The sequence below is a fragment of the Salmo salar genome, chromosome 28 (assembly GCF_965601325.2).
Source record: "Salmo salar chromosome 28, fSalSal1, whole genome shotgun sequence".
Taxonomy (NCBI): Eukaryota; Metazoa; Chordata; class Actinopteri; order Salmoniformes; family Salmonidae; genus Salmo; species Salmo salar.
The window spans coordinates 23326261-23344825 of NC_138318.1; the positions used below are offsets into that span (position 1 = coordinate 23326261).

The following is an 18565-nucleotide window of genomic DNA, read 5'->3' on the forward strand; positions in this document are numbered from 1 at the left end:
ACTACTCGTCATACTGTATTTCTCAATGAGAAAAAAGATAGTTATCACACTCAATAACTCAGATTGAGCAATATTTTCAACACTGTATGTAAAATATTTATTGGAATTTTAACTGAAGTTTATATCAAATATTGAAATGACATTCTACAACATGCAGCTTTTACCACGTAAAAACCTCATCTCTATATAAAAACATTGAACAATACAAAAACTGTCATCTGTAATTCCAAATGCAATTTTTGTCTATAGAAAACCCTCATATTAATCTAAGTACACACACTCAGCAGGGCTGTGCTGCTGCTGTTTCTGCATGGCTGAGGCAGTGTGTTTGACCATGAGTATCCATGACAGGAGGCGCTCTCCACTGTGGTGCTCTCAGTCAGAGCTGCTCCCCACGCTAAGTCCTGAGATCACCCAGATCTGCTCTCTGCCATCAGCACCACCATTAACCCTACCTCTACTGCTGCCCATTACACACATACAGGGCATTCAGACCCCATAGACTTTTTCCACATTTTGTTACAGCCTTATTCTAAAATGTATTAAATTAAATGTTCCTCGTCAATCTACACACAATACCCCATTATGACAAAGTGAAAATAGGTTTTTATAAATGTTTGCACATTTATTAAAATAAAAAAAACTGATACCATATTTACATAAGTATTCAGACCCTTTGCTATGAGACTCTAAACTGAGTTCAGGTGCAATATCTTGAGATGTTTCTACAACTTGATTGGAGTCCACCTGTGGTAAATTCAATTTAGTGGACATGATTTGAAAAGGCTGTCTATATAAGGTCCCACAGTTGACAGAGCAAAAACCAAGCCATGTGGTCGAAGGAATTGTTTGTAGAGCTCCGAGACCGGATTGTGTCGAGGCACAGATCTGGGCAACGGTAGCAAAAAATGTCTGCAGCATTGAAGGTCCCCAAGAACACAGTGGCCTCCATCATTCTTAAATGGAAGAAGTTTGGAACCACCAAGACTCTTCCTAGAGCTGGCCACTCTGCCAAACTGAGCAATCGGGGGAGAAAGGCCTTGGTCAGGGAGGTGACCAAGAACCCGATGGTCACTCTGACAGAGCTCCAGAGTTCCACTGTGGACATGGGAAAACCTTCCAGAAGGACAACCATCTCTGCAGCACTCCACCAATCAGGCCTTTATGGTAGAGTGGCCAGATGGAAGCCACTCCTCAGTAAAAGACACATGACAGCCCACTTGGAGTTTGCCAAAATGTACCTAAAGGACTCGCATACCATGTGAAACAAGATTCTCTGGTCTGATGAAACCAAGATCGAACTCTTTGGCCTGAATGCCAAGCGTCACATCTGGAGGAAACCTGACACCATCCCTCAGGTGAAGCATGGTGGTGGCAGCATAATGCTGTGGGGATGTTTTCAGGGGCAGGGACTGGGAGACCAGTCAGGATCGAGGGAAAGATGAACGGAGCAATGTACAGCGAGATCCTTGATGAAAACCTGCTCTAGAGCACTCTGGACCTCAGACTGGGGCTAAGGTTCAACTTCAGGACAACGAACCTAACCACACAGCCAAGACAACGCAGGAATGACTTCGGGACAAGTCTCAATGTCCTTGAGTGGCCCAGCCAGAGCCCGGACTTGAACCCGATCGAACATCTCTAGAGAGACCTGAAAATAGCTGTGCAGCGACGCTCCCCATCCAACCTCAGAGCTTGAGAGGATGTGCAGAGAAGAATGGGAGAAACTCCCCAAATGGGCCAAGCTTATAGCGTCATACCCAAGAAGGCTGTAATCACTGCCAAAGGTGCTTCAACAAAGCACTGAGTAAAGGGTCTGAATACTTAAGTAAAAAAAGAAATGTCCCTTTCTTCAGTGTAAAGGGTTTAAACACTTTCCCATGCTTGTTCAATGAACCAGGGTAGCCTAGTGGTTAGAGCGTTGGACTAGTAACCGAAAGGTTGCAAGTTCGAATCCCCGAGCTGACACGGTACAAATCTGTCGTTCTGCCCCTGAATAAGGCAGTTAACCCACTGTTCCTAGGCCGTCATTGAAAATAAGAATTTGTTCTTAACTGACTTGCTTAGTTAAATAAAGGTAAAATAAAAATAAATAAAACCATAAACAATTAACGACCATTCCACAGGTGCATGTTCATTAAGACACTAACAGCTTACAGACGGTAGGCAATTAAGGTCACAGTTATGAAAACTTAGGACACTAAAGAGGCCTTTCTACTGACTCAAAAACAGGGTCCCTGCTCATCTGCGTAAATGTGCCTTAGGCATGCTGCAAGGAGGCATGAGGACTGCAGATGTGGCCAGGGAAATGCCACCAGCCATACTGCTCGTTCTGTGCGTGATTTCCTGCATGACAGGATTGTCAGTGTTCTGCCATGGCCAGTGAAGAGCCCTGATCTCAAACCCATTGAGCATGTCTGGGACCTGTTAGACCAGAGGGTGAGGGCTAGGGCCATTCCCCCCAGAAATGTCTGGGAACTTGCAGGTGCCTTGGTGGAAGAGTGGGGTAACATCTCACAGCAAGAACTGGCGAATCTGGTACAGTCCATGAGGAGGAGATGCACTACTGTATGTAATGCAGCTGGTGGCCACACCAGATACTGACTGTTACTTTTTATTTTGACCCCCTCTTTGTTCAGGGACACATTATTCCATTTCTGTTAGTCACATGTCTGTGGAACTTGTTCAGTTTGTCTCAGTTGTTGAATCTTGTTATGTTCATACAAATATTTACACATGTTAAGTTAATTTGCTGAAAATAAACGCAGTTGACAGTGAGAGGACGTTTCTTTTTTTGCCAAGTTTATATATATCTTTTTTTTTAACCTGTTTTTGCTTTGTCATTATGTGGTATTGTGTGTAGATTTGAGGAAAAATAACAATTAAATCAATTTTAGAATAGGGCTGTAATGTAACAAAATGTGGAAAGTCAAGGGGTCTGAATACTTTCCGCATGCATGTATAACTAATACACACACAGGATGTGGCCCAAAACCAACCCGAGAGAGGCATGCGTCTTCGCTCACACAGTCATTTTTGTAGAATAATAACTGAATTGGTCATATACCCTATTTCTACAGTAGGAGACCATCATTATAAGGAAAGGAGGATACCTAGTCAGTTGGACAACTGAATGCATTCAACTGAAATGTGTCTTACGCATTTAGAGGTGCAGGGGGCTGACTTAACATCCACGGCGCCCGAGGAACAGTGGGTTAAAACTGCCTTTCTCAGGGGCAGAACGACAGATTTTTACTGTCACTGTGCTTCAGTCAAGATGAAGAGGATGTCATGTAGACAAGGTGTCAGGCCTCCTAGAACCAGCAGGTAACTGGGGAAACAAAGAGGAAATTAAAGAGCAAAAACACACCTGGACACAGGCCTCTAAATTGGGACTATTTTGTCCGCATATGCTCCTAAATATTTGGCTGTGCGACCTGGAATTTGAATTTGGGAGGACCAGTGCCTAGAAGGAAATAAAAGAATAACTGGCCAGATAATTATTGTTGTAATGATTAGGCTTCACTGTACTGCTGTTTCTGAGTGCCCAAGAGAAAGAATATTTGTTACCGTTGTGGTTGCACCATTACTATAGACAAAAGGGCTTGTTTCTATCCCAAACCGTTCGGAAGTTACCCCATAGTACCGCCACTACTTTTCTTTATTTCACTGAAGCAATGGCGGGCCGCATTTTACATTTTAGCAGACGCTCTTATCCAGAGAGACTTACTGGAGCAATTATGGTTAAGTGCCTTGCTCAAGGGCACGTCAACAGATTTTTCACCTCGTCGGCTCGGGGATTCGAACCAGCGACCTTTCATTTACTTGCCCTTAAGCGCTAGGCTACCTGGTTTAATCTTAAACTGTCACAGGGCATTAATCATTTGTTTACACGTTGTTCAGTCATGTTACCTCATTAACTAACAACCTGGCAACTTCATCAGTATATCCAAACTTTTGGGAGCACATAAAAAAAGGGAAAGGGATAGCTTCTTCAGGAGAGCAATGATTGAATGACAGATCTCTTGCATGTCATCACTCACAAACTTGACTTTCTTAAAGAGACGGCGTCCAATTTTCTATGTAATGCATTTTTGGACAAAGTAGAAACCTAATATTACCCAAATGACTAATTTCAATAACAGGCATTTGTATCAACATTGTAGATTTTATAATCAAAAATGTCTTTACAGGTTTGCATATTAGTTTCTAGGGTACAACATTTGTTTCAACAGTAGCTAGAATTCATAATATAGGCCCAAGAATACAGGCTGTATCTCAATCAATTTTTTTTTTTTAATTTGATTTTCCAGGGCTCCTGGATTTTATGTTGCTCCTAACTTTAGGTTGGGAGCACCAGTGATACAATTTGTTTAAAAAATCTAGAGCCATGACTGGACACATTGCTGGAGTTCACATATTACTAGAGCCTCAGCCAGTATTGATTCAGGTTTTCGCCCTCAGTTAAGATTGACTCGAATGGCACTATCCTGGAATGACTGTGCTGTTCTGTTCAGCAACACATTGGTGGTTCTTAGAGTAATGCTCCGAGGGAAATCCAGAAGTGCTAACGCTGATAAAAACAACAGCCTGGCAGCATTAGAGCAGCTGAGAACAGAGGCACTCGGCAGGGCTCTCCTCCATCTCCTTAAGCTCTTAAGAATGTCAGCCTCTGTCTCTCCCTCTCTGTCTGACACGCCTTTAGCAGCAATCTGGAAGAGCATCTGTGGAGCGCCTAGTCTTGCGTGATGTGCGGCCCTGGCTACCAGCTGTTGTGGCGCTTGTGTGCCTTCTCTTCTTCTCTCTTTCTCTCACTCGCTCTCTCTCACTCGCTCACACACACACTCTCTCTCGCCCTCTCTTGCCCTCTCTCTGGGTGATAGTGTGGCCACGTCTCTGTGTTTCGGGTGCAGGGGTGAGCTGTACCCAGCACCATATAGAGATGAAGAGTAAATTGAGTGTAGATGACAACCATGGTTCTGACTGTACCTGTATGCGTAGGTTCTGCATCTCTTCAGTGAGGAGGTGGCGCTCCTGCATCAACAGGTTCTGTTTGGCAAGCAGCTCCATCACCTGCTGGGCACTGGACTGACTGTGCTGGTCCAACTGCTGCAGTCTACAGGATACACACACACACACACACACACACACACACACACACACACACACACACACACACACACACCGCACAATAGTCAATGCAATGCCTTGTATAATGTACAATTCGACACAATCTTTTCCGACACGTATGACGAACAAGATGAATATGATAGACAAAGTAGATTGATAAAAAGCATAGAGTTGAGCAACAGATCCAGTTATTTTATTTTCATTATTTAACCTTTAATTAACTAGGCAAGTCAGTTAAGAACAAATTCGTATTTACAATGATGACCTACCAAAAGGCCTCATGCGGGGACGGGGGCTGGGATTAAAAATAAAAATATAGGACAACACCCACATCACGAGGAGAGACACCACAACACTACATAAATCGGACCTAAGACAACACAACATTGTAGCAACACCACATGACAACATGGCAGCAACCACAACATGGAGGACTCATATTGCTTCTCACCCACAAAAAAAGATTGCAATTATATTTGATGATCTTTGTCTTCAGAGGTATATGATATATAGTTATAAAACTAAAGGGCAAGACAATGCCAAATACCCCTCAGAAGGAGAGGCCTCCCTCTTCCCAGTGTGTCCCAATACAAAGGGTCCATTCAGCTGAGGCTGGGGAGGCCCTCAACGTCCAACAAACACATCAGATCAGCCCAACTAAACATGGCCCCTCCCCCATAACACAGAGCTAACTCACACGCCAGGAATGCATTACATTAGCATAAGTGGACCGCTATACACAGGATAGGCTATCCGTATAGTAGTGGGAATGGGATGGCTATAGCTTATTATTTGACTGTCCATGGGCTATAGTCATCCACCATCATGGGTCCTTGGATCAGATGAGATCCAGGCCAGGTCCCAGTGTCCTAGATCCCACAGGAGGGCACGTCGCCAGGGCCATGGTGGAGCTGAGGAGGGGCCCGGGTGCCCAGGGAGGGGATGTACTCCTTGAGCACAGTAGGCGCCATGCGAGGGGAGGCCTCTAGCTGTTGCTGAAGGGGGGAGACAGATGCCCCTCTCCTTCTGGCTGGGGCAGTGCCGTCTGTGCAGTGGGAAGGAAGGCAGAGCAGGCGGCCCCCACTTCCCCCCCGTGAGAGCTGGAGCACGCGGGCCCTCCTTGGCCCTCCCCGTCCCCGGCTGCACTGGCCAGCTTGTCCCGGGCTCAGGCCCTGCTGCGCTGGAGGCTGGAGCTGCTGCCTCCCCCTCGCCTGGCCTCCAGAGCCTGGCAACGAGCTGTCAGATCTGGGGATGCAGCCTGCGTCAGCCGGCCCCCGCCCCCACACGGACACACAGCAGGGAGGACACCGCCACGTTAGACACCCAGCTCCGGAGCCCCGCAGAGCCAGGATGGAAACACTCCACAGGACTGACGTGGGGGAGGAGAATGACTTTTCAGAGGTTTTCAAGAGGTTTGACGCAGTGAGATGTCTAGATGGTAAACTTTGAAAACGGGTACATTTTGTAATGAAAATCTATTTTGTATGATGCATCTTGCTGCCATTTGAGTCGTGATGACGAGGCCATCAAATGAACATAATAACATTCTTATTATGGATGACATTTTATTTGTTTACATATCATTCAAATGAGTGCTGAACATAACGCTGGACTGTACTGTACACCTACTATAGGAGTGTGAGAAACATTTAGAAATGCCACAAGACAAGCCGGTTAATAGGAGCAGCTAAGAAATTGAACATAATTCTTGTAGAGCCTTGGTATTATTTTAAAGTGGTTAAAAAACATTTCCCATAAATATTATAAATGATCCATTTTGTTACATTTTCCAGAGGAATCTGAATTTCCTTCAGGTGATAAAAGGTCATGACCCTGTTATAACAGCACTCTTGTGAAAGGCCAACCTGCAGCAGCAGTCAAGAGTGGCAGCCAAGATGTATTTTAAGATGTCAGTGCAAATGCCATGTGTATTAAACCACTTAAGCAGGTTGTGTAATTCTGTAACTAATGCTTTCACCAACACAACACCTTACCTCGCCACTTCAGGAACCATGCTGTTTCAATCTGACACATTAGCCTATTAATTACACAATCCTCCTGACCTTAATCCAGCTCCAAAACCACCTTTGTCTTCACCCCCAACCCAGCCGCCTCAACCCCCAGCCCCGCCGCCTCAACCCCCAGCCCCGCCGCCTCAACCCCCAGCCCCGCCGCCCCTACCCAGGCGCCTCAACCCCCAGCCCCGCCGCCTCAACCCCCAGCCCCGCCACCTCAACCCCCAGCCGCGCCGCCCCTACCCAGGCGCCTCAACCCTACCCAGGCGCCTCAACCCCTACCCAGGCGCCTCAACCCCAACCCAGGCGCCTCAACCCCAACCCAGGGCACTGGGGAGGGGGTGAGGCAAGAGGTGAAAGGGGGGGGGGGGGGTTAAAGCTCAAACTGAAGAAAAAGGCGAACTCCTCCTCCGAAGAAGCAATCACAATGGGGGTCTGATTAAATTAGGGGCCCGTCCAGCAGCCAAAGCAGCAAATCCAATAACTGCCCTACATTTACTGGCACACAACTTAATTAGGTTTTTAATACAGCTTAGCGCTGGGCTCTCCCCCTGCCCAGGCTGGCTGGCTGGATGACTGGCTGGCCAGTGCCCACTGCTGCCTGTGCTCTGCCCGCTGCTGGTTGGGTGGAGGGGCGGGTGGATGGATGGCAGAGATGGCCGAGCTCAGGCCTCCCCGCTGACCTGGTGAAAGGACACCATCTGCTGGCTCCCAGGCTAACTGAAGACAGGACGGCTGCACTGAGACACACACACACACACACACTCCCTAAAAGCAACGGCAAATTATCAATCTGTCTTTTTTCTTTTTAAATATGAAAGCAAACTTTTTGAAGCTGATCTGCCAAATATGCCTTGATTTACAAGCACCTTCCAATGTGTACACTTCCAGCCAGCCAGGCAAAATCTGATTATCGTTCTTATGGACACTTAAATCACACACACACACACACACACACACACACACACACACACACACACACCAACCTCTGCAACAGAGACCTGCCGTCGCCCACAGCTTGTGCCTAAGTTCCCAGGTGATGCTGTTTGTTTGTTTGTTTACAGGATGGAGGCTAGCGGTGGAACAGGGGAGACTCTTCAGGTTTGTATAACAAAGTGTGGAGCAGCACTGCTGTGTGGCCTACAGCGATGTTCCAGGGGGGAACCTAGTGTCTGTGTCTCTGTGTGTACTGGGGAACCTGCAGACGGCACGCCGGCTCAGCTCGAGGAGCGGGGAGCGTACGGTAAGCCCAGTCTCCCAGGGTGAGCCTGGCCCTGCTGTGGCCTGGGGATGTGTGGCTGGCTCTAGTCTACTCTGTTCATTTACCCAGCTCTAGTCTACTCTGTTCATTTACCCAGCTCTAGTCTACTCTGTTCATTTACCCAGCTCTAGTCTACTCTGTTCATTTACCCAGCTCTAGTCTACTCTGTTCATTTACCCAGCTCTAGTCTACTCTGTTCATTTACCCAGCTCTAGTCTACTCTGTTCATTTACCCAGCTCTAGTCTACTCTGTTCATTTACCCAGCTCTAGTCTACTCTGTTCATTTACCCAGCTCTAGTCTACTCTGTTCATTTACCCAGCTCTAGTCTACTCTGTTCATTTACCCAGCTCTAGTCTACTCTGTTCATTTACCCAGCTCTAGTCTACTCTGTTCATTTACCCAGCTCTAGTCTACTCTGTTCATTTAACCAGCTCTAGTCTACTCTGTTCATTTACCCAGCTCTAGTCTACTCTGTTCATTTACCCAGCTCTAGTCTACCTCCTGCTTGGTACAACCCAATATCACCTGAGAAGGATGGTTTTTCAGCAGTGTGTTGGCTCGGCTTGTCCAACAGTTCGGAAAACACACACACGGGGGGGGGGTTGCCTAAGGCCGGTTTGGACAGGCTTAATAAGAACACCACTCTTTCCCCATATCAGAGGAGTGTCCTGGATATAAATGATATCCTGGAAACTTCTTTGGAGCTGAATACTATAGTATAACATTAGGACTGTCCGACCAACTCAAGTTAAACCTATAGAATACAACTTTGTGAGGATAGAAGTCTGAATTTGGCATCACTTTACACTAACATAAGGGACATTATACCATCACAGGAAAAAGCATATCTCCTTAGCAAGAGTCTGACCCATGTTCAATCTGTCATTATGCAATATTCATTTGAATGGGAGTAGATGAACCACCACTAACAACCCAGCCCAGATTGGGGATCATGGGGGATAGAGGGTGAGGAGAGGGGGTGAAGAATGAAGGCAGACTGCCTTGGCTTGCCTGGTTAAAACCATACCGCCAGGGGCAGCATGGCTACAGCTGCTCAGCACCCCACCCCCCTTAAAACAAAACCGTACCCACCCCAGCTCAGCCCGACCCACCCTGCCTAAGCCTAAACCTGGCATGGCACGGGGGTGGGTGGAGTGTATGCCCGGAGGCCATGATGAATATCATACCCCCAACCTGTTAGGAATAGACTGGCTCGTTGTTGATCATGGTACCCTTTATTAGTTTGATTTAATATCTTTAATCCATGTAATTATTGGCATGATGAATAGCTGACGTAGACAGCAGAACAGTGGATTTGCTAACACAGTCCTGGTCTCCAATAGAACACAAGCTAAACACAGCATCCAGTCTTCCTAAAACCTTAGACCTTTTTTACATACTCCCAATAAAAACACTGTCTGGTGGTAAAAATCTGCCAAAATTACCACAGTAATGTAACGACAAACTGTTACACAAAACAAAACTCCAAAATAACAAACTAAACCAATGAAAGTCACAGTTGTAAAAGAGCTAATGTTGCTGTTTGAGTTGGTTTTGTGGACGGTGTGACGCCGAGAGGTCTGTTGATGTGATGCTCTGGTTAGTAACACAGCACTCCAGCTTGCATGCCTCTGGGAAGCGGCCCGGCATACAGCGTCGGAGCTGTAAAGCCACCGTTTGACAATGCTATTTCAGCAGGCCGCCCAGCCTCAGCCCCAGGCTACACAGGCCAGCTGGGTGAGACAGAGAGGCAGAGCAAGGGATGGAAGGATGAAGAGAGAGAGAGGGAGCATCAGTGCCACCCAGAGGGAGAAAGGAGAACAACGAGCCCATATTGAAGAGTAAAAGGAACCCAGGCTGGAAGACTGTCCTGACATAGCCTCTGATATGCTGATTCCATTCCTATGCAATGGATGTCTCATATTTTCACAAACGTGAACATTGTATGATTATTTCGATTAGGGAAAAACATGAAGGATGAAAAAAAACACATGGTCTAAAACTGTCTTGCTGTACTGTACCCCCCCCCCCCCCCATTCTGCTCACATATTAGTAAATAAATAATAAAAACTGTCTTGCTGTACTGTACCCCCCCCCCCCCATTCTGCTCACATATTAGTAAATAAATAATAAAAACTGTCTTGCTGTACTGTACCCCCCCCCCCCCATTCTGCTCACATATTAGTAAATAAATAATAAAAACTGTCTTGCTGTACTGTACCCCCCCCCCCCCCCCCATTCTGCTCACATATTAGTAAATGACTGAAATGGAGGTCAGATTAATCAAGTATAATAACCACTCCTCTAGGATCACCCCCCCTCTCTCTCTCTCACACGCAACCCCTTCTACATCTTCCTTGCCTCTGCCAACTTCATTTGCAAATGAAAAGTTTGAGGAGCGTCTTCTTGTTTTGGGGAGGTGGCAGCACAGTGTGTGTTGGGGGGAGAAAGTGAAGAGGAGGAGGGGGTGGGTGGCAGAGAACCAGATGAAGCAGCCCTCGCCCGGGGGCCTTCGGTCTCCCCCAGCAGCGGCAAGGCTGTTCCCGGACCGCCGTCCACCGTTTGTTCCATTATCCAATCTCCTGGAGCCTTTTGCCCAACACAACTCCAACAACTGCCTGCACCTCTTCCACACATGGCCCTCCATCCCTCTCTCCATCCCTCTCTCCATCCCTCTCTCCATCCCTCTCTCCATCCCTCTCTCCATCCCTCTCTCTTCCACTCCAGACACGCACACCACCTTTCTTTATGGGGCCATATGGCTGACAGAAGCCAGTAGATTTAGCGACACATCTGCGTATACATTACTGCTCTCCTTAAAGGGCCGTGATGCAAGACGCCAGTGTGTGTTTGTCAGAGTGTTGGTGATAATTGCTGAAGGAGCATGCTGGCAGGGGGTGAAGGGACGGTGTGGCACTTGGTGCAGACAGGCAGAAGTGCGGTTAAAACAACTACTGAAGCGACGGGGCAGAGCAGTGGTGTACACAACATTTTAAAGTGTACAACCTAAACCCTAAACAACTTTTCAATTCACTTATGTAGCTTGGTTTCTTGAAGAGAATTTCTATACACATGTCAATGTAATGATAAATCTGTTTAGAGTTTGATAGATTACACACTGCACAGGTGAGAAAACGCTGTCAATAGGACTGGAGTGTGCTTGATTAAGCTACAAACTCCCAGACTTAATTGCATTCCTGTTGAGGAAGGAAAAATCTGCCTGCTGCTGAATCTCTTCTATCATCTAACTAATTATTGCTTTCTATAGTCACTCAAACATTAGGAACAGAATACATGACGATACTGAAACAATTAAAACATGTCATTATATTATTTACCCAATTACTTCATTACAAAGATGCTCACCAGGAACTTGTTTTTCTCTCTTGAAAGAATCATTCACAAATTGGCAATCTGATAACTGACTCCATACTGCGTAAACCTATCCAATTCAATAATCTATCTATTCATTGCATATAATCCAATTCAATTTGATTCAATCTATTGATTGAATAATTTGATTCATCTTCGACTACACATCACACAAATGCTTCAGAAACACGTTTTCCTTGTGCAATTTATAGGATACATCCACTGTCAGTTAAAGTACAAGTCTTACACTAAAATATTGCTTTACATGAGAGTCCTTGGATCATAAAATAGTCATTTAGGAAAATTATATCTAACTAAATCAAATTCTCTGAATAGATAAAACCTACTCTAATAAAATGTTTTGTTTTTAATTCAATGCCGTTAACCCTTTATCACAACAGTGTTTTAATTAGTTATACTATTCTATTCTTGATGAATCACTTTGATGATATCATTTTCATCATAATTAAAAACAGAGCCTCAAATCAGGAGCTGTGTTTAAAATGTGTCTTGAATAAAATGACAGATCAGATATAAACCCACAATGCAACATGTTAGTTCCTGATACATTCTCTGAACAAACAAAATGTTGTTATAGCCAGATAACGAGGCTGTGTTTCAAATCATTCAATTGTGTTCCTTACAATATGTATATCACGCTGCCTGCTTTGTTTCTCGGACATCTCTCCCCAATCTCCGGGCAAAAAAAACACAGAAATACTATAATAAATAAATAAATGCAGGAGCGAAAACATTGTGTGCTAAAACCCCTGTGTAGCTTGGCATTCTCTCCCCAAATGTAAAAATAAATCAAGCTGATTTTCCAAATGTTTCATACGCGCCGCGCTGTTGCAGCTCTTCACAGCACAGATTGCGCTCAATGTAGAATATGTGAGAGCGGCAGAGCCTTGGTTATTTGCATGTTGGGTGAACCCATTTGCACCTGCTTGTTAACACGTACACCTTAACCCCCGTGTGCCAGGGCAGCATGCCCGCTGTGCCACCTATTCCCAGAGCACTGAACACACAGGAGAATCACCCTTAGCATAGTGCTGCTGGGATTAGTGAGGAAGGGAACTTGGCAAAACACCAGAATCTCAAACTAAATGCCTCGCACGTCATAATGGTTCTCATAATTGTACGCAGCCACATCTCCACTTCTTTAACAACAGAGATCTTGTTTTACATTTGTGAGGTAGGTACATTAAAGATTAAACCAGGCTCCAGATTTCTCAAGATCCTTTCAATGCAATCACAACAGAGAAGAACTGCCATCACTGTGAATAAGAACCTAGACGTCTTCGCAGTAAAAATGAAGCGTGCCTTTAAGGTTCAATTACAGTGCTCAAACAAGACATTCACCAAACATAACTGATAGTACATTTCAATTGGAAAGAAGAAAATGACCCATTTTAAATTTCTCCACACCTATAGAAAACAGACCTCTATTCTCCCACTGTGTCTCCTGCGATGTGGGGATTCACAACGTCACAGACCGGACAGCTGCGATTCTCTCTCAATTTCTTTTTACCTATTGTTTTTCTTCCCGGCACGTTTTTGACAGTGGGTGTTAAACAATATGTAGTGTTACGTTGGGAGCGGGGGTGGGGGGCGGGCGGGCGGGGGATACAGGCTCCTAGAAGAATCCTCAGTGGAGCGCCGAAGCACGGCGCTGACGCCCACACACCCTCACCCACGTGGCACTGCCAGGCTGTGTGCCAAGCGGCCCTGGGCTCAGCGCTGTGGGCCGTATAGTAAGTTCTGTATACCCTCCCGAGTCAGATGGGAAGAGGCCCCCGCAACACAACAGTCTTTAAAAAGACTACTGTAGACCAGATACTGTGCTACTGTACTGGCCACTAGTGCATACACTGTACTGTATCTCTACCGACGGGATATTTAGACTTCAAATTCTGTTCACTCGTCATCTTCTCCTTTCAACATGTCCTTTAATCGCTACAGTACTCCAACATGAGAGCGATTGATCCTAGACCCTAGAAAATCAATTCGCACTTCATGGCTTAGCAATATCCTTCCTTAATCCATATCAGCTATCCCTGTGCTTGTGTGTGTTCTTGTGTGTGTTCTTGTGTGTGTGTGTATGTATGTATGTATGTATGTATGTATGTGTGCTCGCGAGTTAATACCTGTTCTTCATGCGCTGGTGCATCCTCCCATGTTGTACACACTGCTGCTCCATCTCTGTACAGCGAGCTCTCAGCTTCCCAACACTCTGTTCCAGATGATCCTTCTCCAGGGAGAGCTGCTCCACCTCTCTCCTGTCAACCACACACACAAATACATTTTTACAATTGTTGCTTTTCATGGCATTGAGTGTTCAGCTATCAGTCTCACCAGAGATGTCATTTTGTTGCCAACCAGGGGTGCGTTCAGTTCGATTCAACGTTTGCTACGTTGCGTGACAGTTTGTATTGAACGACACGTTTCCCCAAAACAGTGTGCACTGTTCTTCAATAGCACGTGAAGTACGTTTGCTGTAGGCTGTAGTGGAGCAGGTGGAGAGCTTCACGTTCCTTGGTGTCCACATCACTAAGGAATGAACATGGTCCACACACACCAACACAGTCGTGAAAAACGCCCGACAATTCCTCTTCCCCATCAAGAAGCTGAAAAGCTTTGGCATGGGCCCTCAGATCCTCAAAGGCTTCTACAGCTGCACCATTCAGAGCGTCTTGACTTGGGTTACAAAATTCCAGGAACGTTCAATAAATTCCCTGGTTTTCCAGAAATCCTGGTTGGAAGATTCCGGATTTCCTGCTTAGTCCTTCCAGATTCTGGGAATCGTCCAACTGGGATTTCGGGAAAATGTGGTAATTTATTGAACGTTCCCAGAAATGTGCAACCCTAATTTTGACTGGCTGCATCACCGCTTGGTATGGCAACTGCTTGGCATCCGACCGCAAGGCTCTACAGAGGGTAGTGTGTACGGCCCAGTACATCACTGGGGCCGAGCTCTCTGCCATCCAGGATCTCTATACCAGGCAGTGTTAGAGGAAGGCCCTAAAAATAGTTAAAGACTCCTGCCAACCAAGTCATACACGGTTCTCTCTGCTACCACACAGCAAGTGGTACCACTGCACCAAGTATAGAATCAACAGGACCCTGAACAGCTTCTACCCGCAAGCTGTAAGACTGCTAAATAGTTAGTTAAATAGTTAACCAAATAGCTACCTAGACTATCTGTATCGCACTAACTCTTTTGACTCATCACATACGCTGCTGTTACTGTTTATCATCTATCCTGTTGCCCAGTCACTTTATCCCTACCTACAGTATACTGCTGCTACTGTCTATTATCTATCCTTTATCCCTACCTACAGTATACTGCTGCTACTGTCTATTATCTATCCTGTTGCCTAGTCACTTTATCCCTACCTACAGTATACTGCTGCTACTGTCTATTATCTATCCTGTTGCCCAGTCACTTTATCCCTACCTACAGTATACTGCTGTTACTGTCTATTATCTATCCTGTTGCCCAGTCACTTTATCCCTACCTACAGTATACTGCTGTTACTGTCTATTATCTATCCTGTTGCCTAGTCACTTTATCCCTACCTACAGTATACTGTTGTTACTGTCTATTATCTATCCTGTTGTCTAGTCACTTTATCCCTACCTACAGTATACTGCTGTTACTGTCTATTATCTATCCTGTTGCCTAGTCACTTTATCCCTACCTACAGTATACTGCTGTTACTGTCTAGTATCTATCCTGTTACCTAGTCACTTTATCCCTACCTACAGTATACTGCTGTTACTGTCTATTATCTATCCTGTTGCCTAGTCACTTTATCCCTACCTACAGTATACTGCTGTTACTGTCTATTATCTATCCTGTTGTCTAGTCACTTTATCTCTACCTACAGTATACTGCTGTTACTGTCTATTATCTATCCTGTTGTCTAGTCACTTTATCCCTACCTACAGTATACTGCTGTTACTGTCTATTATCTATCCTGTTGTCTAGTCACTTTATCCCTACCTACAGTATACTGCTGTTACTGTCTATTATCTATCCTGTTGCCCAGTCACTTTATCCCTACCTATATGTACATACAGTACCTACCTCAATTACCTCGTACCCCTGCACATCCACTCAGTACTGGGACCCTGCGTATATAGCCAAGTTATCGTTACTCATTGTGTATTTTATTCCTTGTGTTATTATCTTTCTATAACTGCTCTATTTTTTCTCTCTTCATTGTAAGGAAGGGCCAGTAAATAAGCATTTCACTATTAGTATACAATTACGAAGCATGTGGCAAATAACATTTGATTTGTACTCAACGCACACCAAGTGAATAAACGGTTTACCACCCCTTTTTTTTTTTTGCAGAGTTTCCAAAGCTTCCAAAAGGTGAATAGCCAGGTTGTTGAAACCTTAAGGATGCTCTCAAAAACAGCAACAACAGTGCTCCAACTCTGCCAAGTCTACCCCATTAGTGATAGCGATAGCTCATTTCTCCAACTGGGTGATCCGAGAGAAGGCTGCTGCCATAGCTATGAATGACATTTAGCCAGTTGGTTGTTCTTTGAAAGATAGGAGCCATTGACACACTGCATTCCAAGTAAGAAATGAGAAGAGAGAATGGGAGGGGCTGTAGTGTTAACGGACATCTACGGTTGAAGTCGGAAGTTTACATACACTTAGGTTGGAGTCATTCAAATTTGTTTTTTCAACCACTCCACAAATGTATTGTTAACAAACTATAGTTTTGGCAAGTCGGTTAGGACATCTACTTTGTGCATGACAAGTCATTTTTCCAACAATTGTTTACAGACAGACTATTTCACTTGTAATTCACTGTATCACAATTCCAGTGGGTCAGATGTTTACATACACTAAGTTGACTGTGCCTTTAAACAGCTTGGAAAATTCCAGAAAATGATGCCATGTCTTTAGAAGCTTCTGATAGGCTAATTGACATTATTTCTGTCAATTGGAAGTGTACCTGTTGATGTATTTCAAGGCCTTCCTTCAAACTCAGTGCCTCTTTACTTGACATCATGAGGAAATAAAATTAAATCAGCCAAAACCTCACAAAAAAAACATTGTTGACCTCCACAAGTCTGGTTCATCCTTGGGAGCAATTTCCAAATGCCTGAAGGTACCACGATCATCTGTACAAACAATAGTACGCAAGAATAAACACCATGGGACCACGCAGCCGTCATAGCACTCAGGAAGGAGACGCGTTCTGTCTCCTCGAGATTAACGTACTTTGGTGTGAAAAGAGAAAATCAACCCCAGAACAACAGCAAAGGACCTTGTGATGATGCTGGAGGAAACATGTACAAAAGTATCTATATCCACAGTAAAACGAGTCCTATATCGACATAACCTGGAAGGCCGCTCAGCAAGGAAGAAGCCACTGCTCCAAAACCGCCATAAAAAAGCCAGACTACAGTTTGCAACTGCACATGGGGACAAAGATAGTACTTTTTGGAGAAATGTCCTCTGGTCTGATGAAACGAAAATAGAACTGTTTGGCCATAATGATCATCGTTATGTTTGGCGGAAAAAGGGGGAAGCTTGCAAGCCAAAGAACACCATCCCAACCGTGAAGCACGGGGGTGGCAGCATCATGTTGTGGGGGTGCTTTGCTGCGGGAGGGACTGGTGCACTTCACAAAATAGATGGCATCATGAGGTAGGAAAATTATGTGGATATATTGAAGAAACATCTCAAGACATCAGTGAGGAAGTTAAAGCTTGGTCGCAAATGGGTCTTCCAAATGGACAATGACCCCAAGCATACTTCCAAAGTTGTGGTAAAATGGCATAAGGACAACAAAGTCAAGGTATTGGAGTGGCCATTACAAAGCCCTGACCTCAATCCTATAGAAAATGTGGGGGCAGAACTGAAAAAGTGTGTGCGAGCAAGGAGGCCTACAAACCTGACTCAGTTACACCAGCTCTGTCAGGAGGAATGGCCCAAAATTCACCCAATTTATTGTGGGAAGCTTGTGGAAGGCTACCCGAAACGTGTGACCCAAGTTAAACAATTTAAAGGCAATGCTACCAAATACTGAGTGTATGTAAACTTCTGACCCACTGGGAATGTGATGGAAAAAAATAAAAGCTGAAATAAATAATTCTCTCTACTATTATTCTGGCATTTCACATTCTTAAAATAAAGTGGTGATCCTAACTGACCTAAAACAGGGATTTCTTACTAGGATTAAATGTCAGGAATTGTGAAAAACTGAGTTTAAATGTATTTGGCTAAGGTGTATGTAAACTTCCGACTTCAACTGTATGTACAGCAGTGATTCTCAAACCTGGTCCTGGGGACCCAAAAACGGGTGCACATTTTAGTTTTTGCCTTAGCACTAACACCTGATTCAAATCATCAAAGCTTGATGATGAGTTGACCATTAGAACTTAGCTGTGTGATGCTATTGCAAAAAACAAAATGTGCACCCCTTTGGGTTCCCAGGACCAGGGTTGAGAACCACTAATGTACAGCACTGTGGCAATCGAGACTTCCAGATAAGGAGCTCCACCCTTTACTCAAGTTGAGGTCTACTCAGCCCACATTTGAGGAGCCCAAATTGGCCAGCAGGCTATTGGCCTCCCCTCTTCCTCTCTCAACAGGCTGCACTGGGCTGTGGAGGAGGCCTTTGCCTTGTTTACTGTTGGGTGTAGTGGTGCAGAAGAACGCAGTGCATTCATCTGGCTAGCAGGCCGGCTGCGCTTTAGCTGGCACATTGAGCATGAGGCATCGGGAGCTGAAACAGCCTGAAGACACACAACAAAAG

The 18565-nt window shown here is 45.1% G+C and overlaps 1 protein-coding gene across 1 annotated transcript in view; it reads right to left on the reverse strand.

The window, feature by feature from the left end:
• Positions 1–73: 73 nt before the first annotated feature.
• The window catches only part of sdccag8 (SHH signaling and ciliogenesis regulator sdccag8), a 58030-nt gene continuing 39538 nt past the window's right edge, over positions 74–18565 (reverse strand). Inside the window, exons 16-18 of the mRNA XM_014179967.3 lie at positions 13928–14059; positions 4990–5116; positions 74–3331 (exon numbers count right to left, since the gene is read on the reverse strand). Coding sequence (XP_014035442.1) covers positions 3290–3331; positions 4990–5116; positions 13928–14059 — 301 coding nt within the window. The 3' untranslated portion in view covers positions 74–3289. The remainder of the gene's footprint in view (positions 3332–4989; positions 5117–13927; positions 14060–18565) is intronic.